At 41.4% G+C, this 27,997-nt stretch overlaps 1 protein-coding gene across 1 annotated transcript in view; it reads left to right on the plus strand.

The window, feature by feature from the left end:
• LOC129695676 (A disintegrin and metalloproteinase with thrombospondin motifs 19-like) overlaps nucleotides 1-27,997 on the plus strand; it is a 392,435-nt gene that overhangs the window by 192,529 nt on the left and 171,909 nt on the right. The window contains exon 10 of the mRNA XM_055632842.1: nucleotides 14,742-14,892. Within this exon, the coding sequence (XP_055488817.1) occupies nucleotides 14,742-14,892 (151 nt within the window). The remainder of the gene's footprint in view (nucleotides 1-14,741; nucleotides 14,893-27,997) is intronic.

Here is a 27,997-nt window from a genome sequence, read left to right on the forward strand (position 1 = left end):
TGATTGGAAAATTTATTGGCTACACTTGAACTGTGCATGACTCGTTTCGTTTTATGTGCTCACATATACAGTAAAATACTAAATGCCGCATCTCATACTGGTGTTTTACAATATGCTCGACTAACCACTCTATATATGCATTGCTTCTTTAAGAGGAAGGATGTAGGTTAACCCTGATTAATTCATGCCATTTATAATCTCCACTACACATATGTGCAAGCCACCCTTTACGTGGTATTACGGTACTACACAGCTTTACACTAGCAAGGTCGCATAACTCACTCTCTCCCTCACAAGCCAGCGGAGCTAGATGGGAATAGCTGGCTGTTTGAACATTCCTGTTTGCCGATAGAATAAAGATTGATCTTCACTATGTGTGTGTTGCTGTGGATCATTGGGACGACAGATAGCACAATGGACTAAGAGTTCGGCTGGCGACCAGAAGGTAGCCGGTTCAAATCCCGCTTGGAGTGCATACTGTCGTTGTGTCCTTGGGCAAGACACTTCACCCACCTTTGCCTGTAATGGAATGTTACGGCGGCAGGCGCAGGCACACCGCGACGCCCTGTGTCTCCCTTTCAAGGGAGATGCTAAAAATGCATTTCGTTGTCTCTGTCAATGACAATAAATTGAATCATTTCATTTCATTTCATTTCATAAACATGAACTAATGTGGCAGGACCCGTGTTTATGGCAAAATGGATTTTAGGGTGCCAAGAATTAACAGGTATTTTATTTAACATATTGATGGAATGATGGAACAGACTTGGGGCAATGCATTACAGCCCAATCCTGTCATTGTAACTTATGTTATTGGCTTGCCGCAGGTGTTTGTAATTCCACTGCTAATTTCTTCGGTCAGTTTTAGAAATCCGAGTCCATTATTGGTGTATAATTACTATTACATCCAACTGCGTTGGGAAACATAGCTGTAGAGGCCTCTCGGTAATGGAAAAACTAAAACTAATGCTTTCACAGTCCACAATAACTAATCCCTTCATTGTCGTTCCTCATTATCGATCCTTCTAATCATGGAACTGTGGAATAGATGGTAGAAGGGCCTTTGAAAGAATACAGTGACATTTATTTCTTTTTAAACATGTTGAGATCTTCTGGTTGCATCTCCTGTCTGCCCATGATTGTAAAGCCCATTAATCGATCTTTGCACAGGCAATAAGCTGGTCGGCATATTTCTCAGAGACAAGCGGGATGCTCTAAAGGTTGGAAAGCACAGCAGCAAATCTTGGACAGCTCTCTTGGCTGCCGGTGGTGGAAGCAAAATATGTCCTGCTCTTTCAAGAATGTAAAAAATTAGATCAGTAATACCACTGCTTCGTGCACGCCGAGCTAGAAAAGTAATAAAGGCTAACCACTAACTCAAAAAACCTGCTGACACATCTATATAAAACAGATAACATCTCGAAAACTGTCTCAAATACCGGCATTATTAGAAATGAAGACAATAAATTAGCTAAAAATGTAGTAAAATGCACACAACGTCAAGTATAGTCAGTGTAATTGACCATGATTCTCAGAAATGATATGTTAGTACAGTAGCACAGTTAAAAAGCACTATCAGACCCATTGCTGAAACTTCCAAGTTCCTTGTGCGCCAGGACAATCCGCATTTTCCTCCTAATCCCACATTTTCAACATGTCAGAACCGGTTGGACCAAATGTCCATCCCCATCCAGTGACAACTCAGGAAATAATTGTGCAAGTGCTAACATAATCACCTCAAATAGGCAATTTGCTATTCCAACTCAGTGAAAGTACGTTGCCTGTCTTTGCTCACAATGTAATTGGGTCTCGCAACTCTCACTGAAAAAACCTGTCCTCAAAAGAATAATTCTCCATCCCTATAATATAAATTTCCTCTGCACTCTCAGATGCCAGCATCTGCAGTTCTTTGTGAATCCTCTACATTCTCCATGGAGCCACAGCATACCCCTCATAAATGTCAGGGGTTCGAGCCATATTCACTGCACACCAGTGTGCAGCAGTAGGCAGCATAGGTTCCCAATGCAGCAATTAAATACCCTCAAATGTGCTCAGACCTCAGTTTGGGGCCTAACCCATGTTTTATCCAATTCTAGCTCTGCTTATATTCTGAGTCATATACAATTAAAGCATGTACACAAATCGCACTAATAGCAGTCTGAAGAAGGGTTCTGTCCCGAAACACCACCCATCCTTTTACACCAGAGATGATGCCTGATCCTAGGCAGCATCTCTGTTAGTACAGAGTTACCACAGCATTTCAACCACATATAACCATATAACAATTACAGCACATAAACAGGCCATCTCGGCCCTACAAGTCCGTGCCGAACAACTTTTTTTCCCTTAGTCCCACCTGCCTGCACTCATACCACAACCCTCCCATTCCCTTCTCATCCATATGCCTATCCAATTTATTTTTAAACGATACCAACGAACCTGCCTCCACCACTTCCACTGGAAGCTCATTCCACACCGCTACCACTCTCTGAGTAAAGAAGTTCTCCCTCATGTTACACCTAAACTTCTGTCCCTTAATTCTGAAGTCATGTCCTCTTGTTTGAATCTTCCCTATTCTCAAAGGGAAAAGCTGATCCGCATCAACTCTGTCTATCCCTCTCATCATTTTAAAGACCTCTATCAAGTCCCCCCTTAACCTTCTGCGCTCCAGAGAATAAAGACCTAACTTATTCAACCTTTCCCTGTAACTTAGTTGTTGAAACCCAGGCACATTCTAGTAAATCTCCTCTGTACTCTCTCTATTTTGTTGACATCCTTCCTATAATTGGGCGACCAAAATTGTACACCATACTCCAGATTTGGTCTCACCAATGCCTTGTACAATTTTAACATTACATCCCAGCTTCTATACTCAATGCTCTGATTTATAAAGGCTAGCATACCAAAAGCTTTCTTTACCACCCTATCTATATGAGATTCCACCTTCAAGGAACTATGCACGGTTAGACCCAGATCCCTCTGTTCAACAGTATTCTTCAATTCCCTACCATTTACCATGTATGTCCTATTTTGATTTGTCCTGCCAAGGTGTAGCACCTCACATTTATCAGCATTAAACTCCATCTGCCATCTTTCAGCCCATTCTTCCAAATGGCCTAAATCACTCTGTAGACTTTGGAAATCCTCTTCATTATCCACAACACCCCCTATCTTGGTATCATCTGCATACTTACTAATCCAATTTACCACACCTTCATCCAAATCATTGATGTACATGACAAACAACAAAGGACCCAACACCGATCCCTGAGGCACCCCACTAGTCACCTGCCTCCAACCTGACAAACAACCATCCAACATTACCCTCTGGCTTCTCCCATTCGGCCACCGTTGAATCTATCTTGCTATTCCTGCATTTATACCCAACAGTTGAACCTTCTTAACCAACCTTCAATGAGGAACCTTGTCAAAGGCCTTACTAAAGTCCATATAGACAACATCCACTGCTTTACCCTCGTCAAGTTCCCTAGTAACCTCTTCAAAAAATTCAAGAAGATTAGTCAAATATGACCTTCCAGGCACCAATCCATGTTGACTGTTCCTAATCAGACCCTGTTTATCCAGATGCTTATATATATTATATCTAAGTATCTTTTCCATTAATTTGCCCACCACTGAAGTCAAACTAACAGGCCTATAATTGCTAGGTTTACTCTTAGAACCCTTTTGTGTCTATCCACACTAATTCTATGTTATCTAACTTTCACATCCACTCCTTAAACAGCAAGGGCAATTTACAGGGTCCAATTAACTCACAAACCGATTGTCTTTGGGATGTGGGTGGAAACCGGAGCACCCAGAGGAAACTAAAGCGGTCACAGGGAGAATGTGCAAACTCCACACAGGCAGCACCCGAGATCAGGATCAGAACCAGAATTCTGCCGCTGAGAAACAGCAGTTCTACCAGCTCTACCTTAAATGTTAACTTAACCATCTTATCGACCAGTTCTACTTTATTTAGATAAGTGATAGGATGTTAAGAAGTGTAAAGGAATGAGGGAATTTTGGAGAACATGTTCTCAAACCTCAGAAAGTGCTTTCCTATTTTTGTTGCAATTTTGCCTTTTAGAAGGGCTTCAAGACTTATTTCTGTCCAAAAAGTACCAAATTGTTTGTATACTAAAATCATTGTTAAATAAGCCCAACAACATCCTGGTCTTTTAAATAGAGGCAGTGAATCTAAAACCAAGAAAGGTAGGGTGGATCTTTAAGATTCTGTAATTAAACCTCAGCATGAATATTGCTGTCAATTTTAGGAATCTATTGAGGAATTTGAAGGTGCAGAAGACATTTGGTAGAACACCAGAGATGAAAAACCAAAGTTGCTTGGAGAGAAAAAACAAAATGAGATTGTTGGAATAGAGAATGTTAAAAGGAGTTTAAAAAAATGACATGTTATTCATTAGTCAAAGAGATAAAGGAATTTAATGGATTGAGATAATGAGAACCACATACTTTCCATGCAGCCGGTTATTGTAGCCTGGATGGCCAGTATATGTGGAGGATGTACATAATCTCTAAAAGCAATTGGATTTAAATTTGAAGGCAAGAATGTTACAGATTGATGTGCAATAGGTAGCGAGTGAGACAAAAAATTATCTTTTTTTTTCAAATATCTTGCATAGGACGTATGGTATCACCTTTTTGTTCTATGATTTATATTTGTATGATTCTACAAATTAAAAATTGTTGTATTAGAAGCACAAGCCCATTTACAATAGGAAGATTAATAGTCGCATCTGTCTGCAATCATCACCAGCAGCAATTTCCAGTCTGTTTTGCTCTTTCAATGGTGTCAGGAAACTTCCTTTTAACAGGAAATAAAGAAAACAAACTTTTCTATCTGAATGCAGTGCTTGAAGTTAATTCATTATCTCTAGCCTGTTAGATTGATTAATGGTTTTTTGTTTTCAAACTTCTCATGGATTTTGCTGATTCTTCTATTGTCAGAATGGGTGCTTTCTATGGATACCATACATTAGCAAATAATGTAAATGCTTTATGTGCTTGAATGAACTGTTTTAAAAATGACCAAATATAACCAGATGCTGCAACTTAGCCACAAGAAGGCCAGATGTTTCCCTCGCACATCATTTGGATGAATGAGCGAGTCTCTGTGTATGTTTGTTTTTTATCAAACAAAGCCCCTCACTATTCTCGCAACACTTTCCATTATCTTTCAGAAGCTTGACATTTCCAGTGTAGCGATCAAAATGGTAAAGACAGAACATGAAATCATCTGCAACAGACTTTCCTTTGCTTTAGATAATGAGCAGGCAGGCTTCACAGAGTTTCTCTGAGGAAAATAAGAATTCTTTAACAGTGATATATTTGTAGATTGTTTATGCTGTTGGCAATTGTAACTGTTGGGGAAAATATTAGGTAAGTGCATCTGTGACTAAATTCTTGGTTATCAGCACATGGTAATGTTTTTCTGCAGTCTATGCTTACATAATCAACATTAGAGGAAAAGAACATTGAGTTGATTATTATATTGTACGTTTCAATTAATATAATAAGTCAAATGGCATCCATTCCCAACTTTTAATTGATTGCATTGGTTCTTTACAAATCCATGTGAAAAAGCAGGACAATAAGTTGACACGGGGATTAAAACGGTCACTGACAGCTTGGCATTGATGATCATAAGAGTATAGTTATCACCCGTTTCTCAAGGACTGTCCCCCGGGTAGAAAAACAGCTGTGATTATGTATCAACAAAATATGTAATATAGATAGGTGCAGTAACTGGAGAATGAAGTTGACTTTAAACGCAATCTTTCCCAGTTTTGGAACCTGACTTGGTATCGTAATGGAGTCAACAATAGCCAATGGAAAATGCATCACTGCATTCTTTGGCACATGTGAAGTTAGATACTAATGTGCTTCTTAGTTTGCTAACAGGTCTGCTGCTCCCTGCTTTGATATAAAGTGTTCAACTCAGATATTTCAATTATCATTTTGATAATAACCAATTATCATTACTACTTGATTGCAGAACTGCAAATGAATTTGTTTGATGATGAAAATGAACAAGATAATTTGTTTGAGGGATAAATAATGGACAGAAATCACCAGCTCTTCTTTAGTTACAGTCAAGGCATCTCTTACATCAACCTTTGAAAGTGATTTGAGTTTAAAAGCTCAACCAATGATGCGATCCACCATTTGTCAGCATTACACCAGAATATTACTCTATGCCACAGAGAAAGGAGTGGGTTATTGTGCTGAGATTCTCTGACCTATAGGTAGAAGTGTTACCATTGAACTAAAGTTGATTCCTAGAAACAAGATGTATTGCAGTCAGTTGGCAGGAAGATTTTAAATTGGAACATTTCTTGGTTACAATTTTGTAATTTTACAACTAGTATACTAATTAATGGTAAACGTTTTGTATATCTAATCAATAGAAGTCCATTATAGTGAGGATTTATGCTCTTTACTATTATTGTTGCTGATTTAACAGCAGATGCTGTTGGCATATGACTGCATCTTCTCAGCATGGACATTGTGGGCTGATGGGCCTGTTCTTGTGCTGTACTGTATATATCAATGAGACCAAGTGCAGGCTTGGCGATCGTTTCACCTAAACCTACCTATCTCCCGGTTGCTAAACACTTTAACTCCCCTGCCCATTCCCACACTGACCTATCTGTCCTGGGCCTCCTCCATTGTCAGAGTGAAGCTCAGCACAAATTGGAGGAACAGCACCTCATATTTTGCTTGGGCAGCTTCCACTCCAGCGGTATAAATATTGACTCAACTTCCCTTGCTTTCCCTCTCTCTCCATCCCTTCCCCTTCCCAGTTCTCCGACCAGCCTGACTGTCCATCTGATTACATTGTATCTCAGTTTGCTTTGCTGTCACTTTCTCCCAGCTAACAATGGTCTATTCTACATTTTCCTTGATCTACATCTCTTTTGATCTCTTACACTTCATTATCTCTGTAACTCCCTCTCCCCTGATGCTCAGTCTGAAGAAGGGTCTCAACCCTAAACGTCACCTGTTCCTTCTATCCAGAGATGCTGCCTGCCCCGCTGAGTTACTCCAGCATTTTGTGTCTATATTCGGTGTAAACAAGGCACCTTCAGTTCCTTCCTACATTGAACTGTTCTATGTTCTACTGAGGAAACCATTGCTGATGATCTCTAAACATGTGGCCAGAAGTTTGATTCTTAGATAGGAAAAGAGACAACAATTTAAAAAATGAATTGGGCCATGTGTGGCAGATGTTTTTCTACAGTGCGTAAATATAGCATGACCCATTTGGATCAGGATGTTTCTGCAACACTCTTGAAACAATTTAGAGAAAGCCATTTCTGTCTGCAAGAAAACACAAATCTGTAGAGTAGATGGCACGTGTAGATTGCAAATGTACAGATGTACTAAATCCAGTTGAAAGGGGTGCAGTTGTAATTTTGTACCCAGAAATTGGCAATTTTGTTTGAATGGATACAGATGGAAATGGGGCACAGATCAGTCGCTTGTGGGTCTAATTTGGCTGGGGTTGAATGACCTTCCTGTGTTTTTCTGTTGTGAGATGGTAAATCCCTAACTAATTTATTGTGCTTCATTCTTAGCTTTATTCAATAAATCTATCAATTACATCTGCATTTCATTACTGGCAAGGAGTCGAGTTGGATAATGAACTATCATTCCAAAATTATAAACGCCAAATGCTGGAAAGCTAAACTAGATATACAAATTATCAATGCGAACTTGGGATTCGAGTCCTGTTTATTTTACTGCATCTTTGAAATGATAACTAAATAACATTTAAGTTTTAGAGCGGAATCCAACATTTTGGTCATCTGGTCTCATGAATTAACTTATTGATGAGTTACGGTACAATAATTTTGATAAGAACTGGGAACTTTTCATTTTCTTTATCATTAAAACAAAATCACAAAATTAAAATTGTTTTTTTCTGATTTCAGTATAGTCCATCCCTGAAAATTTGTAATTGGTTCTACAGATAGAATTGATTGTCAATAGTCCCGCAGTTTTGTGAAGCAACAGTCAAGCCAAGTAAACTCTGCCAAAGGAATTGTCTATCATTGTCACTCTATAAGATTTACAAACCATCAATTGCATATTTAGCTTTGGCATTATCTTTGGATATGTGACAAACTAACAAGGAGTAAAGTTGAAAGAAGAGTAAGGATCCTTAGATTCTGCCCATTAACAGCTTGAATATCAGAGAACAATTAGCATTAACTAGTATTGAACTGATGACAAATTAACTCATAAACCAATTTTCTGCATGATGAAATCAATACATTATAGTCATTGTGAGATACAACACAAAAGCATGTCCATTGGCCACTGAGTCAGCACTGACCATTAACCACCCATTTACACTAATCGTACATTAATCCCACTTTTTATTCTCCCTATATTCTTATCAACTCCCCCCTAGGTTATATCGTTCACCTATTCATTAAAGACAATTTACACTGGCTCATTAATGTAGCAATGCACATGACCTTGGGATATGGGATGAAACCAGAGGACCCAGATTTGGGAATAGATATCCAGGTGGATATTGTGAACTCTGATTTCCCCTTTATAAAAGTGCTAGTAAGAACATTTGTATCCTGTGAGTGCCAGGAAGATTTTAAATTGGAAAATTTCTTGGTTGCAATTTTGTCGACTAGTTGTCCCTGCAAATCCAATCATCAGTAGATATCCATTATGAGTGTTCAGACGTTTGCTCTTTTCTATCATTATTGCTGATTTAACAGAAAACTCTGAAGAAAGCATTGCTGACGATCTCTAAAGATGTAGCCATGAGTTTGATTCTTAGGTAAGAAAAGAGACCACAGTATAAAAATGAATTGGGCCATGTGTGGCAGCTGTCCCATTTGGATCATAATGTTTCTTTATCAACTAAGCAGTTACTTGCTTGAGACTACATAGTTGAAGAAGACAGTCCATGACTCTGGAAAAACTGGTGCAATGGCATTTCATAGGCCTGTAAGGAAATGAATTGGCTATTATAATGCTTAACCAGAACCTAAAATGCACTATACCCACATTACAGAAGGCATTGGTGTAGCTGTGCTCAATCACCATTCATTTTAGTGTAGAATTCAAGATCTAAAGTACTGGAGACAATATGCACAGGGCTATAATTCCTGCTGGATAAGTAAAAACGTTTCAGGAAAAGTATCATTTTAAATCTGCAAACAGCCCAATTAAGGTCAACTGACATGCATAGTTTGAGGAGTATAAAGATGTAACACCTTCCTTCATCCACTGAAGCTACTGATCAAATTTGGTAGACCATTAACTTTAATTACAGCCCAATGCAGATGTTTCTATTCCTTGTTTTTTTTGGTCCATGTTAAAACATTGTGTTTCTGCCAAATAACGATAAGAGATGTGTGGATAAAATTGTCTTCACAATAAAAATTCTGTTCCGAAACCGTTGGCAAGTAAACTTTAATGATTTGATTAATAGTTGGCAGCTTGAAAAGTAGCAGCACTGTTGGAAGTGTCTGTCTTTAATTCAACTGATCAGTACCAATTTAGTCAAGTTGCAGACTGGGGGGAAAAAAATATGTGTGAGTGTAGAAAGGAACTGCAGATGCTGGTTTATACTGGAGATAGACACAAAGCACTGGAGTAACTCAGGGATCAGGTAGCACCTCTGGAAAAAAAAGAATGGGTGACGTTTTGGTTCAGGTCGGGTCTGAAGAAAGGTTTTGACCCAAAACATCACCCATCCTTTTTCTCCAGAAGTGCTGCCTGATCGCTGAGTTACTCCAGCGCTTTGTGTCTATCTCTTGAATAAATATAGAGGTATATATAAATGTATGCCCAATAATATGTTTGAAATACCTTCAGGTTGAATTAGCAGGTTGAATTATTACAAACCAAATTGTATTGAATAAAACTGAATTAAATATTTTGCATAATTCGATATTTTATTGTTTTAAAGAGCTGATAATAGGAAAACATATGTCGGAGATTGAGAACGTCACATTGATGACCCTACGAGATCTGCTGCCTCGTAGCAGCACTGATTTGGTTCCAGTGTTGTCTGTGTGTAGGTTGCATGTGAGTGTGTGGGTTTCCCCTGGATGTTCTAGTTTCCACCCACATCCAAAGATATGCAGGTTAGTAGGTTAATTACCCACTACAAATTACTGTTAGTATATGAGTGAGTGATAGAGCCTGGGGGGATTTGATGGACATGTGGGAAGAGTCGGATACAGACAAGAGTATCGGGGAATGTGAGCCATAAACTCAAAGAGTCTAAATGGCCTCCTACCATGTAGTAAATATATATGGGAAATAAGTTTGGAAGGATACTCACAGTTAAATTTTACTTAAATTACATTTGAAACTGTTTTAATAGTCTAGGCTAGATCAACCATGAAGCCAGGCAGAAGACCTAATACTAATTAAAAGTGGTGTGTGGTCTAATTAAACTTTGCATTACATAAATAGCTCAATGGTCTGTAAAAAGTCAATTTTGTACTTTAGGCCATTCAGACTCGGAAGATTAGTCATAGAAATAACAGACGGCTAACTGACAGCCCATGACAATGTGGTTGTGGGTAGAGCATTGGTATGTGAAAAGAAACATTAGATTAATTGACTCATCCATCAACTCAATGGGAGACTTCACCAGTCAATTCATTTGGAATTGAAAAGGGGCCATAGTAATTTTAAAATGGTGAAGCTGATGTATCATGCCTTTACTATGTATTGATCCTTGTCTGTAACTATTCCTCAAATAATATATTTCTATAAATGTTCTTCTATCAGACAGGAACCAAAAATTAAATTTAGCTGTGAGATTCCCATTCACAATGGTGTTCTAACAATGTTTAAAGGATTTTTTAAAATGTGATCTAAACTTCTGTCATGCTCAAGAGTTACAAGCTGAGTTAAGGGTCTGTCCCACTTTCACAACCTAATTCACGACCTTTTTAATGGGCCTGTCCCACGAGCATGCGACTGCAAGCGGCGAGCACAATCTAACATGGTTGCTTGAGCCGTACAGCCTCACGGGGTCGGTCCCACTTCGATCGCCGGAGCCATATGGAGTTGTGCGGAGCTGGTCCTGACATCGCACGGGGCTCCGAAAAACTGACAGTGTTCAAAAATTCCGCACGGCAACGGCCTGCCAGCCCGCCGCCGCCTTGACGCTGTACGCACCGCCTTGACGGGCATATGTAGCGTCTCGACGCCGGACGCAGCGTCTTGATGCCGTACGTCACGCGTGAACTTCCTGCAGACTTCGCTCGAACTTCAAGTCACTCACTCGACCTCCGCGCGGCCCCCGCTTCTGGTTTGGTCGCGCTCGCCGCATGCAGTCGGATGCTTGTGGGACTGGCCCTGTACGGGGATCACTTGACCTCCAAGCGTCCCCCACTTCCGGTTTGGTCGCGCTTGTCGCATGCAGTCGCATGCTCGTGGGACAGGCCATTCACTCGTGGACATTTTTCATCCGGCTAGTAAAAACACCCGACCTACTTGATGCGACGAGTACCTACGACTAGCATCACTGCCTGCTATGACCTAACTACGACCTCCTACGACCTTGTGAAGACCATTGCTGTGAGTACGAGTCAAGGGCAAACTCGGCAGAGGTCGTGAATTGGGTCGTGAAAGTGGGACATGCCCTTTAGAAGTTCACACAAGATAGAACTTACTGTTGAAATAATTGGGTTAATGCTCTTTTAACAACTTGAAAATACTATTAATTTGCAATTAATTTCTCTGATATAAAAGGTATTAATTACCTGGAGTCTCATTGTTTCAGGTTTTATTTTATCAGCCAGATTTTTTTAAGGCATTACATTGTAGATTTTTTGTTCTCCCTTCTTTACCCTTTCAGACTTAAGTTCCCTTCCTTCAGTTATTTTTCTGTTTCTGCTTTAACATTGCAGTCGGGCACACTCATTTTCCTCTTTCTCAATCCTATAGCTGTATATTTCTAACTCCCTAACAAACAGCAGATTGCTCGCTTTATCCATTTGGCACTGCCACTTGTGAATGCAAACAAATTTGTGAGAAATTAAATTTTGAGGTGAAAAGCACAGGAGACAAGTTATCTAATGGTAGATGCAATCAGGTGTAACAATATGGCAACACCTGGTCCAATTTTTTCCTACATTCTTTTATGAGACATGATTGTTAACAGAAATTTTTATCACATATTCCCTGTGAACGTGATATGAGCTGCTGCCTGAAACAACTGTGGGCCATGAGTTGAAGTTAAACAACGCAATGTGTTAGATAATGGAGTTCACTCAATATGGCAGTGAAAGATCTTTGTTAATGGTTTAAAAATCTTGATAAGATGCGGTATTTCACTGCAATTTCACTGCAAAGTGTTTATCTTTATCAACCTTTATTGTCATCTTGCAAAGCAACAGTTGTACAGTGCAAAATGAGAAGACGTTTCCCAGGGAATACCGGAGCATCGCACATGAAACATAAACTTTTGTATTGAGCAACAATCTCTTGTGCCTTATTAGTGACGCAAGGAAAACTATAAATGCATGTTTCACTACCAAGATACAAAGGCAATAACAAATATATTATAGGTGAAAACCAATTCTGTGAAGGAGAGCAAAATGTACGTAAAACTAACTATGGGTTAAATTCATGACAAAGCGATCTTTATTTCATAAATACAATGGAAGTTTAATTATTAACTATCATAATAAAAAACAATAAAAAATACGAATTTCACCAAATAAAGCTTTATTAGTGTATTAATTTGACAATTGGTAAGTTAATATTAATGAAAGATTCAGAATGAAAGTAAAAATAGTTTTCCATTATAGGAGCTCATATCTTTTTAGTGCATCATTTTCCTGTATCTGAAATTGCTTTTGTAACTTCTCTTTAGCTTGAAGGCCAGAATAGCTTGAATCAGAGATGTTATTTTACATCCTCTTCCAATTTGCTGGCAAGGACCTGACACCTCTTCTATATTCTTGGGGTGGGGGGGGGGGGTATTAGTTTGCCATTAGAGATCTAATGAGAAATGTCAGCTGTGACAAGCTGCAAGAACTAGGTTGCAGAAATTATGTTTGTAAAGTCTTATTTTACTTAAAGATGTGCTTTAATACCACGTTGAAGTGGCATTATATAAAGAGTTGCAGGTGAAATATACTGCATAAATTAGATTGAGGTTCGTGGTGAGAATTGGCTGCTTTCCAGTGCAATCGAGTATAAAAGTATGATGAAAATATGTCCATATTCTCAATATGGCTGTACAGTGGCTCAAAAGCTGCACAGTGGTGCACCGATAGAGTTGATGCCCTGCAGCGCCAGAAACTCCGAGTTCGATTCTGGTGCTGTCTCTATATTCTCCCTGTGACCGCGTGGGTTTTCCCCGACTGCTCCAGTTTACTCCCACATTCCAAAAATGTGCAGGTTTAGACGTTTATTGACTTCAGTAAATGGTTGCTAGTGTGTAGGATAGAACTTGTGTGAATGTGTAATCACGGTCAGCATGGACTAAATTGGCTGAGGGGCCTGTTTCCATGCTGTATATCTAAACTAAACTAAATATGATGAAAGGAATTGAGATAGCTTGGATATGCAAATTATTTACTTTGGCAAAAGATACAACATTCTGTTTAAAAAAAAAAGGCAAACTAGGATTGAAAGACAAATTGAGAGATTGCTTTTAAAAGAGATTAAGAGATGTATTGAATAAGTTACAAAAGTGGCGATTAAAGGAGGTAGTTCAAAATACACCAAAGAAGGAATGAAATATGCGAGATGGAATTGAACAATATGAGAAGGACAGGTCAGTAGGATTTAAGGTCAGGTGTACTCGAGTCATACAGCATGGAAACCCGCCCTTTGGCCAAACTTGCCCACGCCGACCAACAAGTCCCATCTACACTCGACCCAACTGCCTGCATTTGGCCCATATCCCTCTAAACCTATCCTATCCATATATCTGCCTTGTGATAATACCTGCTTAAACGTTGCGATAATACCTGCAATTAAGTATAATGAAATGTTTTCTGTTCCTAAAACATCATGTCACAATCACAATAGATCAATTATTCTCTGCCCTTTCCAAAATAAACATAGTATTCAAATGTTTAAGTTATTCTACTGAGTGGGTGGCACAGCAGTAGAGTTGCTGCCTTACAGCGCTTTCAGTGCCAGAGACCAGTGTTCGATCCTGGCCACGGGTGCTTGTCTGTTCGGAGCATATTCGTTCTCCCCATGGCTTGCATGGGTTTTCTCAGAGAACTTTGATTTCCTCCCCCACTCTAAAGACGTACAGGTTTGTAGGATAGTGTTTATGTGTGGTGATCATTGGTAGGTGCGGACTCAGTGGGCCTGTTTCCGCAATGTATCTCTAAACTAAATTAAAAAACGAAACTAAAGATTAAGTGATGTTCATTTAAGTTTGTCCTGCAATTGTTCATAAATCTTGGCCATCGGAAAGGGACCTGATCTTGAGGAATATTGATCTGTTGAAAACTGTGAAAGTCAGTTTTCCGAAACAAGCTCCCTTCATGTCAGCTGCCTTATAGGAGCCCAGGATAGGGGAATGTATGTCTACGCTACTTTCATATGTAAGATGTTGTTTAAGCCAAGAGTTATAAAATCGTGGAGTCTAAGCCATATCACTATTGCTGCAAATTTCCTTCTTATTTCAAAACAACTGAAACATAACAAAATGCACAGCATCTTTTTGTTATAACTTATGAATTTACGTGTATTGGCAGGTCAAAGGTCAGTAATTGTTTACTGCACACAGATCCTCAGAGCCTCAACTCAGTGATGCTGTCATCCAAGTTGCCAGGGATGATCTACACAGCAGATGAACAGTGTCAGATTCTGTTTGGTCCCACAGCTACTTTCTGTAAGGAGATGCAGGTAAGTTTTCTTTTATATAACATCCTATATTAATTGGCCTCTGTATATTTATTGTTTCACATAATCGAGAATTCTTTAAGTTCCTCAATGAATTAAAATAAGGTTTAGTTCAGTTCAGCGTTTTATGGGGGTGGGTGTGATGTGGGCACCAAATGTGTTCCAACAAAGCAACTAATGAACAATGCACATTGGTGCCAGAGTTCCTGCTGGCCACATATTGGTTAAGGTGCTGCTGTATATGCAGTAAAAAAGAGCTGGTGGCATTTTACAGAAATGCCTGATCATGATATCAATCAGTATGCAAATGCCGATTTCATGGCAGATCAAGCAGTTATTAAAAAAAGAACAGCTGAATGTAGTGGCGCAGCGCCAGAGACTCGGGTTCCATCCTGACTACGAGTGTTGTCTGGGCGGAGTTTGCGCATTCTCCCTGAGACCGTCTGTTTTCTCCGGGTGCTTCGGTTCCTTCCATATTCCGAAGACACACAGATTTGTATTAATTGGCCTCTGTAAATTGTCCCCAGTGTGTAGTATGCAAAAGTGGGATAACATTGAATAATAGTGTACGGACTATTAATGGTTGGCGTGGACCCAGTGGGCCGCAGGCCCTGTTTCCATGCTATATCTCTAAAACTAAAACTAAAAAATGATGGGTTGAGCATGAGGGAAGACATGCAATTAGTGTAACTATTAATTGCTTTCAGATTATTGGCTGGTTGACGCTGGTAAATTGGCCAGAAATCTTAGGATGCTTGATCCTTGATTTTTTAAAAGATGTTGAATTTTATATCGATCCACTGCTTATTGACATCAGGACTTGTGTGGAAATAATTTTCTCCCATATACACTTGTTGGTTTTCTGTTTGGATTGTGCAGTGACAAGGAATAGGTGCACCAGGTGGGATAGGTGGAGGAGGAGAAGGGCTCAGTAGGATGTTAATCCATCCAGAGTGTTCATAGCACCTTGGTGAGGAACAGAGTACGCATTATGTCTTTATTAAAACCTGCCACAGTTCCAACCTCAGCAGAATAGGGACCTTATCACTGGCATGGTCACAGAGCCATGGACATTTATGCATTCAGTTCCTTCAAGATGGGATCTAAGGATATTGGAGCATTTTGCAGTTTGTAGTCAACTATTTAATATAGTCATACAGCATGGAAACAGGCCCTTCGGCCCAATGCTGATCTCATAAGGGAGATAACTGACTACCTCTGTTTAAAGAGAGTTGAATAACTTCAATTATGTCTTGTTTTTAGCTTTGTGACAATTGCAACTTTCCATTTGGTGATGGGTGGCATTGATTGGTGAATATCTTTCTGTGGTTGCTGCATGCCAGTTATGAGATGTACTGCAGGCAAAACAAATCCTTTCACCATAGGCCATGTATCATGTACAACTGCATCCAAGTTCCCCCACAGTGCTCCGAAAGGAACATCATATGGACAATTACATCATCCTTTGCGGGAGACTCATATCCAGAGGTGCCCAGATGAATTTCAGTTCAAGATGCAATGACCTAGAAATGGCCATTATAGTGTTTTACTCAAGGGAGAGAAAAAGTGATTATTTAGTGTAATCTTGTAATTCTGCATTGGAACCAAATCTTACGATGACAGCACAAACTGTAGAAAATGCATTGTTTTGAATAGACTTGTTCTCTGGGGATAAAGCTTTGAGATGTAGAATGAATGTTTATACAAGCTGTCTTGTGTTTACCCAGCGACACTGAAGTGTGAATTATTTTATTGTTAGTAAAAAAAGAAATAGGCAACATGACTAAGAATGTGCAGGCACAATTGAGTGTGTTTGCAGATGACACTAAAATAAATGGTGTGGTAGATTCTGAAGGTGGTTATCAAGAATTACAGTGGGATCTTGATCAGCTGGGCAAGTGGGCTGAGGAATGGCAAATGGAATATAATTCAGATCATTGTGAGGTATTGCGTTTTGGGACGTCGAACCAGGCCAGGACCTTCACTAAATGGCTGGTGCCTGGGGAGTGTTGAAGAGCAGAAGGATTAGGAGTACAAGTACATAGTTCCCAGGGAGTGGCCTCACAGGTAGACCAGGTGATGAAGAAGGCTTTTAGCAAGCTGGCCTTCATCAGTCAGGGAATTGAGTATAGAAGTTGTGATGTTACGTATCAGTTGTACAAGACGTTGATGAGGCTGCATTTGGAGTATTCTGTTAAATTATGGTCTTCCTGCTATGGGAACAATGCCATAAATTGGAAAGGGTGCAGAGAAGATTTATGTCGATGTTACTAGGACTTGAGGGCCTGATCTATAGGGAGAGATTGGGCAGGCTAGAACTATTCCTTGGAGTTCAGGAGACTGCCAAGTGATCTAAAAGAGGGGAATAGATAGGTGAATACACTGTAATTTTTCCCAGGGTAGTGGGAATCAAGAACTAGAGGGTTTAGGGTTAAAGTGAGAAGGGAAAGATTGAAAAGGAACCAGAGGGGCAATTATTTCCACACAGAAGGTGGTGGATATATGAAAGGAACTGCCAATGGAAGTAGTTGAGGCAGTTACAATAACAACATGTAAAAGACATTTGGACAGGGAAGGTTTAGAGGGATATGGGCCAATCACTTGAAAATGGGTCTAGCTTAGTAGGAGCATCGTGGATGATTTGGAATGAAGGTACCGTATCCATCTGTTTGACCATGACGATAGAATTATTTGTTTGTCTATTTCTGGTGACCTTCAGAAAGTAGACTTTGTTGAAATATTTATGAGGTCCAAATCTTTTTTATTGTTTTCATAAGATAATAAGAAATAGGAACAGAACTAGGCCATTAGGCCCATCTAGGCTGCTCTGCTATTCAATCGTGGCTGATCTATCTCAATCTCATTCTCCTGCCTTCTCTCTGTTAACTTTGACACTTACTAAGCCAAGAAGCCATCAATCTCTGCTTTTAAAATATCCAATGTCCTCCAGTCGTCTGTGGTAATGAATTTCACAGATCCACACCCTCTCGCAAAAGAGGGTGCGTCTGTTGTACGTCTGTTGTTTGCCATTAGCAATCAACAGACGCACAACCCCGAGGCAGCCTCATTGTTGCGGGTGACTTCAATCACTCCAACCTGAAGACTGTACTCCCCAAATTCCACCAACATGTCTCCTTCCCCACTAGAGTAGACAAGACACTGGACAAAGTCTACACTAACATGGCTGAAGCTTACAAAGCCGTCCCCCTCCCCCACCTTGGTCAGTCTGATCACCTTTCATTGTTCCTACTCCCTAAGTACTCCCCACTCATCAGACGGGTTAAACCAACTGTGAGGACAGTTAAAGTCTGGTCAGAGGAAGCGGACTCCACACTTCAGCAGTGTTTTGGAAACACTGACTGGAAGGCGTTTGCAGCCCAGGCCACCCTTGACTCCCACACGGACATTGATTCCTACACATCCTCTGTTCTGGACTTTATAAACTCCACCATCAATAGTATCACCTCCCTCAAACGGGTGATCATATTCCCGAATCAGAAGCCATGGATGAACAGCGAGGTCAGGCTACTGCTGAAAGCACGGGACACCGCTCTATTTACATGCATACAGTCATAGACTTCTTTTTTCCTGTGGGAGGAGTGAGTGTCCGGGGGGGGGGGGGGGGGGGGGGGGGGGGGGGGGGGGGTACACAGAACCTTCAAATATTCCTCATGTGTTAGGCTCTGAGAGCATTTTTGTACACCTCCTCGGGACCCTCACCACTTACTAGGGACTCAGTGATCCTGTCAAGCTCCCAGACTCCAACTAGTCCCACATCATTCTCGTTTCATTGGTATGTGGGATGTCATGTCACAGGCCAGCATCAAATCCACGTCCCACAAAAACCTGGATTTCAACTTCACAGGCAATACCTTCATTCCATTTATTGTTAATGCAATTTGCAATATAATATACAGGATTAAAAAAAGACAAAAGTCTTACAAGGTCAATTAATTGAACTCTTCCAAACTAAATAATATTTATGATATCACATAATAGATTTAGGAATCAGAACTTTAGTCCAGTTATAAAAGATGACAACAACTGCCTCCTTCAGAATTATAGAACATATTAAATATATTTTTACTATACATTGTGACAGATTTAAAATCCCTCAAGGACATTAGTGAAAATTAATCCTCGAAACAATCTCAAAGTCAACTCAGTGGTGCTGCTGGGCAGAGAGTGAACACATTATTTCTGCCAAAATTAATTGATTGGTATTCATGTGAAGGAAAGAACTGCTGATACTGGTTTAAATCGAAGATAGACACAAAATGCTGGAGTAACTCAGTGGGACAGGCAGCATCTTTGGGGAGACGTAATGGGTCGAGACCCTTTCTCAGACTGATGTCAAATGTGTGGGCGGGGCAGAGATAGAATGTAGTCTGAGACAATAAGACTGGTGGGAGAACTGGGAAGGGGTGGGGGTGGAGAGAGAGGGAAAGCAAGGGCTATTTGAAGTTAGTTAAGTCAATGTTCATACCGTTGAGGTGTAAGATACCCAAGCGGCGGTGTTCAGCGCAACGATTGCCGACCCTACGCTTTGTCTCGCCAGGCTCTGCGATCCTTTCGCTGAACACCTCCACTCAATCCGCCTTAACCTAACTGATCACCCGGTTGCTCAACACTTCAAATCCCCCTCCCATTTCCAGTCTGACCTTTCTGTCCTGGGCCTCCTCCATTGTCAGAGTGAGGTCCAGCGCAAATTGGAGGAACAGCACTTCATATTTCGCTTGGGTAGCTTACATTGACTTCTCTAACTTCAAATACCCCTTGCTTTCCCTCCCTTCCCCTCCCCCATCCCTGTTCTCCCACCAGATTTTCTGTCTCCCACTACATTCTATCTCTGTCCCACCCATTCCCCTGACATTAGTCTGAAGAAGGGTCTTGACCCGAAATGTCACCCATTCCTTTTCTCCAGAGATGCTGCCTGTTCCGCAGAGTTACTCTAGCATTTTGTGTCTATCTTCGATTGGTATTCATAGTTGGTATTAAGCACTGAGTTGGGCTTTTTGCCATATAGCAACTGTGGAAAGATATGACATTTATTTCTAAGTTTCCTATCTTGGAGTATACCAATTCTTGGAGTGTTGTTTCCCCCTTCACTTGCAGCCCACTTAATATTGAAAGTCCCAAACTCTATACCTCTACTAGCATTATGTAATTCTCATTTAATTTAAAATAGTGACTAAATGAGATGTTTTTGAGTGGGTTTGAGTACACAATGCACACATGCAGGATTGGGATGGACATTGAGTATTGAGAGTTACTGCAATAACTTAGCTCGAATGCATGAGTGCCTAGATAGAGTTTAGACAGGCTAGGATTTTATTCATTCGAATGCGGACAGAAGTGTATACAATAATGAGGGGAAGAAACATGGTTAATGCCTGTGGTAGGGTAGTCAAGAATTAGGGGACATAGTTTAAGGTAGAGGCTAAAGATTTGATAGGAAGCTGAGGGATAACCTTTTCACACAGAGCATGGTGGGCATATGGAATTTTATCTCAGTGGATTGCTTTCAGCATGTTTCAGCACAATTATATTTGGTCTATTACACTAAATTAAATGTCAAATAGCTTTAAAAATTTTGCTAATCTTTTTTGATTTTACCAAACCATTAAATACTTGATTTTGGTGAAAGTATCCTGTATTGCACACAAACTGTTGAAATTGTATTGCACTAATTCCTGGAACTGCACTTTTTCTTTTACCACTAGGGGTGCCGTATGATGGCTGCCTCTGCCTACAGTCTGTTTTTCTATCTTTTTTTTTTAAGTTTGTTTAAAAGTACATTGTGGAGGATTTTTTTAGTATTTCTCTGTGGGGGAGGGTGGTAGGGTAAGGGGGAAACTGTTTCTCCGTCACTTCTTGGCAAGGATGCGACTATTCTCCAAGTCGCATCTTCGCTCCCCCTCCTCGCGGCCTACCAACTGGATTGGCCCGGCCTTTCCTGCCGAGTGCCGGAACAAAGCTTCAGCAGCGGCGCAGCACTGGATTCACCGTGGACCTGGATCGCTGTTTGAAGCTCCGGAGTGTTGGGCCTGCTGCTTCAACATCGCGGAACTGTGGTTTGCAGAGCTTCCAGCGCGGATGGTGCTGGCTTCATCGCGGAGCCCTGGGATCTTTTGCCGAGGGCCGCCAGCGTGAATCTCCACCCATCCCGGCCTGTGGACTTCGGGAGCCACGGTCTACGGTAAGAAGTGACCTATTCAGAAGTCCAAGCCTCTGAGAATGTTCTCCCGTTCCAACGTCGGCATTCCATCATCTGGCGAGCAGGCCTGAACATCGGGCCATCCGCAGCGGCGACAGCGAGGGGTTCGGAAGCCCCCCGACTACAGGTGAACGACAGAGGACAATAGAGGAGGATAACTGAACTATGGTGCCTTCCCTCACAGTAGGAAGCTTTGATTCCGCTGTGTGGGGATGTCTATGTTAAAGACTATCGTGTTCTGTGCTCTTTTTTTATTCGTATGGCTATATGGTGACCACACATTTCACTGTACCAATTGGTACATGTGACAATAAATGTCTCTTGTCTCTTGTCTCTTGTCTCATGTCTTGAAGTACTCCTTCCTTTACTGCTAAATGAAATAGAGGGAGCTGAGCTAACTTTACAAATGCAGGAATTAAGTAATCCGGGTTATACTAAACTTGAGCACACGGAGTCTGAGTGGAATCGACAGACATTGCTCCGCTTATTTCAGTGCGATCATTGTGGGGGCTTTTGTTTCTGACCATTCAACTGTTACTTGAATGTACTAAAAGCCTTTGTAAGCCAGATGTATGAACCGTGTGCCATAAGCAAACCAAGAAATATGATGATGGATGTTTCCACCCTTTTCAAAAAAAAAATTTGAAATATATTTTTTGTGTGTAAGATGCTTTATTTTTTTCAGTGACTAATGTTAAAATCCATGACACGTCACCTCTGTAACTTGAACCAGCTTATGCTGGAAAAGCCTGATAAGAGGTCATGTCTAGTCAGGGGTCAAAATCCTCGTGGTGGTCTGTTGCCTGCCTGCCAAATGTAGCTGTTCACACAGGAGTGGATGAAGTTACAATAGGAATTCCATATATTGTGAGATCTTGTGACTTTGCTGCTGGAACGGAACAAGGAAAACATTGATGCCCTAGACCTGGCGCATTGGCCATTACATTTTAGTTTAGAGAGCCTTTTGGCCCACCGAGTCCACACCGACCAGCAATCCCGCACATTAACACTATCCTCCACACACTAGGGACAATTTTACATTTATACCAAGCCAAGCTACAAACCTGTAAGTCTTTGGAATGTGGGAGGAAACCAGAGCACCCGGAGAAAACCCAGGCAGGTCACAGGATGAACGTACAAACTACGTACAGACAGCACCTAGAGTCATAGATAGAGTCATAGTCATAGTTTAATACAATGTGGAAACAGGCCTTTCGGCCCAACACGCCCACTCCGGCCAACAATGTACCAGCTACCCTAGTCCCACTAGCTTGCGCTTGGTCCATAACCCTCCAAACCTGTCCTATCCATGTACCTGTCCAACTGTTTCTTAAACAATGGGATAGTCCCAGCCTCAAATACCTCCTCTGGCAGGTTGTTCCATACGCCCACCACCCTCTGTGTGAAAAAAGTTACCTCTCGGATTCCTTTTAAATCTTTTCCCCTTCTCCTTGAACCCATGTCCTCTGGTCCTCGATTTCCCTACTCTGGGTAAAATACTCTGTGCATCTACCCGATCTATTCCCCTCATGATTTTGTATATAAGATCTCCCCTCATCCTCCTGCGCTCCATGGAATAGACCCAGCCTACTCAACCACTCCCTATAGCTCAGACCCTCTAGTCCTGGCAACATCCTCATAAATCTTTACTGAACCTTTTCAAGCTTGTCAATATCTTTCCTATAACATAGTGCCCAGAAGTGAACACAATATTCTAAATGTGGTCTCACCAACGTCTTATACAACTGCAACATGACCTCCCAACTTTTATACTCAATACTCTGACCGATGAAGGCCAAAGTGCCAAAATGCTTTTTGACCAACTTATCTACCTGTGACTCAACCTTTATGGAACCATGCACGTGTACTCCTAGATCCCTCTGCCCTAGAGGCCTACCATTTACTGAGTAGGTCCTGTCCTTGTTCGACGTCCCAAAATGCAACACCTCATACCTGTAGTCGGGATCGAAGGCATCTGGAGAGGCCGACCTAACAGATGAGGACGGACACGTGGGAGTGAGGACGACGCCGCCAGGGGAGGAACAATGGAGGATCCGGCATGGGGGGACCTGTGAGGAAGTGGGGGAGAGCAATGGAGGACCCTGTCTTTCCAAATACATGTGGATCCTGTCTCTTAGAATCCTCTCCGTTAACTCGCTTGCCATTCCCTTGATTGTCCTTTCAGGCCCTTCTTAAAAAAGGCCCAACATTTTTTATCCAGAATGATAAAAAATAGACTAAAAAAAGAGACTGGGACTAGAGATGGATTCAGCAGAAAGCAGAAAGGGCGAAGGGTTCTGAAGAATATTTGAAATCAATAACTGGTGAAATACACGATCTTTGATGTCCTAAAGGAAGGCATTTTTTGTTGTCATATTACTGAATCTGACGAAGGAGATGGTGGAATTGCAAACAAGGATAGCATTGATATAGAACAAGTCAGTACTTTTAAAGGGAGAGGTCAAGAGCATGTGTATGTGCCGATGCATAGAACTTGAATGAATGTGGAAAATGTGGAGCTGGAGGCAGTTGTTAACTAAAGATATGTGACTACAAATGAGTTTTGATCAACACATTAATGCAGACAAGAAGGGAAACATAAACCATTGGCGTTGGAAAAGGGAGAAGTAGAATCTCTTCAAAATAGGCTTTCCTGAAACAAAAATGGCATGGAATTGAATTGTAACTGGAGCAAAAGGAAGAGTTGTTGGATTATTTTTAATCTTCTGTATCTAAGGGGCGACTTGTAAGTCCCTAAATCCAGTCTTTTGGTTATTAATGCCAGAAAGTATGAGCTGGTTTCCTTCTGAAACTGCAGATTGTTTCCTTTTAAACTTTTGGTACTTGTTCTGACTAAGATGAATCTAAGATGAATGATTGTGTCGGTAATATATTTAAAAAAAATACACTAATGCTGGAATAACTCAGCGGGTCAGGCAGCATTTCTGGAGGACATGGATAGTTGATGTTTTGGATTATGGCTCTTCTTCAGACTGATTGTATTAATGGGGAGTAAATTGGGAGAGAGTTGGGGGCAGAGCAAAGCCTGGCAAGTGATTTTTAAAGGTAGACTTGAAATTGCTCTTGCTGATTATAGCAGTTATTTTTATCTTTTATTGCATTCCCTGTCTATTATATTAACAGAGATGTTAACCTCATGAAATCATAGAATGGTAATACCACCCACAGCGGCTTTTCATCTCTTTGAGTTGATGCCAGTTCTTTGCAAGAATTAATACTCACATCCAAAATATAGACGGTGTAATGTCATGTTAAATTTTTGGCATGGTACTTTTAAGCCTGAAGTAAAATCTGTACTTGGAATGCCAATTTTTTTCAATATTCATAGGTCACAAATATAGATACGAATTGTTTTGATTTGTGCCACCTTTTGGATCAAGATAAAAAAAAAGAGATAAAAACAGTTTTTCTCTTTGGGGGCAGCACAGTCGCGTAGTGGTCGAGTGCCATAGACCCGGGTTCGATCCTGACTAAGGGTGCTTATCTGTACGGAGTTTGTACATTCTCCCCGTGACCTGCATGGGTTTTTGCCAAGACCTTCAGTTTCCCCCCCTCACTCCAAAGACATACAAGTTTGCAGGTTAATTGGCTTGGTGTAAATATAAAATTGTCCCTAGTGTGTGTAGGGTAGTGTTAATGTACGGGGATATCTGGTCTGTGCGTGCGCACTCAGTGGGTTGATGAGCCAGTTTCCGCGCGGTATCTCTAAACTAAACAAAAATTAAACACACTATGAACTTGGATTCTGATATCCTGGGGAAATTCAAACATTTACAAAGCACTTTATTTATTGTCACAGACACCAATTGGTGCAGTGAAAGTTGAGTTAACATGCAGCATACAAATAAGATAAACACAACACTACAGAATTTAACATAAAACATAAAACATCCCCCACAGCAGAATCAACGTTTCCCACTGTGAGGGAAGGCAACAGTCATCTTCCTCATGTTCACCCGTGGTCGGGGCCTATTGAGGCCTCCGCAGTCACCACAACGGCAGCCCGATGTTTCAGGGCCCTCTCGCCGCGATGATGAAACTCCGACGCCGGAACGGAAGAACACTCTCACCGGATTGGAGTTTCCAAATCGGCCGCTTCCTACCAGAGACGGCGGTTTCCGAAGTCCATAGGCCAAGTTGGGCAGAGCTCCAACACTGGTGATCCTTGGCGAAAGATCCCAGGGCTCCGTGATGTTATAGTCAGCATCGCCCACAGCTGGTAGCGCCACAGACCACAGCTCCACGGTGTTAGTCAGCAGGACCTCCGGAGCTCCACACGGCGAACCCGGTAAGGCATTGCCCGCTCCGCGATGGAATTCAGTGCTGCACCGCCACTGAAGCCCTGGCCGGTCTCCGGAAGGAAAGGCCGCGCCAATGCAGCTGGTAGGCCTCGAGGAGGGGGCGAAGATGCGGCTTGGAGAAAAGACGCATTCTCGACCAGGTAGTGACTGAGAAAAATGGTTTCCCCCTTTCCCACCCACCCCCACCCCCACATAAACAAGACTAAAAGACCTCCAAAAACAAACTGTTAGACAGACTAAAAATAACAAAAAGGATGAAAGGACAGACCGTGCTGGCGAGGCTGCCACACTCGATAGCGCCACCACTCGATTATCCAGCACCAGCATTTAGTCCAAAAATTATTAATGTGAAGAGGAAACCTTTCAGTACTGGTGTTGATGGTATGGAATGAACAATGCAAGGTTTAGTGAGTCTGCAGTCATTATTCGGCCCCTGCACAAATCCAGGGGTGGATGTACTAAATACAGAGCTACCAACATTGGGTGAGAGTTGGGAGTGAGAAATTGCGAGAGACCAAGCCGGAGGGAGCGTAGCGACTGAGGCAAGCAGGATGCTTTCTCCAACAACCCCCATTTGAAGACCATTATCTTCCGCCGCTTCTACCCAGTGCTTGGTATCTACTTCCAGCAGCCACTGGTTGTCCTCCAGGATGCACCGAGCCGCAGCCTGGTCCATGCCGGTCACCAGGGTGAATTCGGCACAGAGACACTCACGCAGCGGCGCAAAGCTTCCGACGCCTCCGACAGCCCAGGCCTCTCTATTTCCGGAGTTGCAGCGAGCGACTCGCCAGCCAAGCAAACACTCGCCAGCCCCAGCTCCCCGTCTGCATCTGACCCCGCTGCTGCTTCTGCTTCCATCCCTCCCTCCGCCCCGGCTCGCCAACACCCGCGGCCCATGCAGTTGATATCAGATTTGAAATTCGCGTTGATCACAGAATTTCTCACGACAGAGCGTGAGAGATTCTGTGATCAGCATGAGAGCGTGAGAAATGGGCAAAATGCATGATTTGCACGCTCAATGCGTGAGAGTTGGCAGCTTTGTAAATACTTGTTAAAAACATTACGGAACTAACATCATCACAGTCATTAGATAGTTTTGTGCACAATTCCCCATACCTTAGTCTTGGTGGGAAAGCTTTGGTTGACTTCATTGGGCCATTTTTGGGAAACAGACCCTTCAGCTCCATCGAGTTCACATCAACCAGCCATACTGTACACTAATTTACACACTCGGGGACAATTTTTCTTTCAACTTACCAAAGCAAATTAACCATATTGACCTGAAATATTGTGCAATTATTGTTAATTTGCCTTCCATTTTGTGAGATAATTTAGAAAGTCATTCCGATTATTACAATCCTTTTTGATACAGCAAGAAATTGCTGTGAATTTGAGACATTAGCAGATTAATGGAGGAGCAATTTTACAGTGTATACATTATTACATACCACCTTCATGTGTTCTATTGATGGACAAAAATATAGTATTTAAATTCTCCAACAACACCAATTCAAATCCAAAACACCAAGACAAACACCAATTTATCCTGGCTTCATCAAAAATATGAGAGAAGTTAAGGACTTTTCATCACCTGTGGTACTTTAACTCAATATCCCTCGCTACTCTTTTTCCAAGGATTGACATTGTAGCAATAATTTAATGTAATTTCATTTTGCTACAAACTGGCAAGAACACTTTCTGCTCGATAATCATCAGCACAAGGGCACCTCAAGGCTGTGTACTCAGTCCCCTGGTCTACTCACTCTATACCCATCACTGTGTAACTGAACACAATTCCAACTCCATCTTTAAAGTCACCAACAACACCACCATTGTTGGACGAATTACAGGTAATGATGAGTTAGAGTATAGGAGGGAGATTGATCGTCAGATTGAATGGTGACATAATAACAATCTTGTTCTCAATTACGGTAAAACCAAAGAACTGATTGGTGACTTTAGAAGGCCGAGGCTGTCTTCGTCAGCGGGTTGGTGATGAAGAGAGCCGAGAACTTCAAATTCCTGGGTATAGAATCTCTGAAGAGCTGTCCTGGACTCAGCACATTGATGCAATCATAAAGAAAGCCCATCAATGCCTCCACTTCCTTAGAAGATTGAGGAAAGTTGGTATGTCGACGAATTTCTACAGGTACAGTATGTGGTAGAAATCTTATTGACTAATTGCATCATGGCCTGGTTCAACAACTTAAACCCCATAAATGAAAGATCAAATGTGGTGAACACTGCCCTATCCACCATGGGTACCAACCTCCCCTCCATTAATGGTACCTATAGGAAGTATACCTCAAAAAGGCAGCCTGGCCACACTCTCATTTCACTCCCACCATTGTGAAGAAGTCTGAAAACTGGGATGTTCAGGAGCAGCTTCTTCCCAACAAACATCAGCTATTGAACACTACAAATTCCAACTAAATTTCGAACTATGAATTGTAGTTGCACGAGGGTCTTTGGGCGTTGTTTTGTTTTGCACTATATTGGGCTTTTTATTTATTGAATATTTTTATTTGTTTATTATGTTATCTGTTGAGTTCTGTTAACAAGCCTGTTG

The sequence above is a fragment of the Leucoraja erinacea genome, chromosome 3 (assembly GCF_028641065.1).
Source record: "Leucoraja erinacea ecotype New England chromosome 3, Leri_hhj_1, whole genome shotgun sequence".
NCBI classification, from domain to species: domain Eukaryota; kingdom Metazoa; phylum Chordata; class Chondrichthyes; order Rajiformes; family Rajidae; genus Leucoraja; species Leucoraja erinaceus.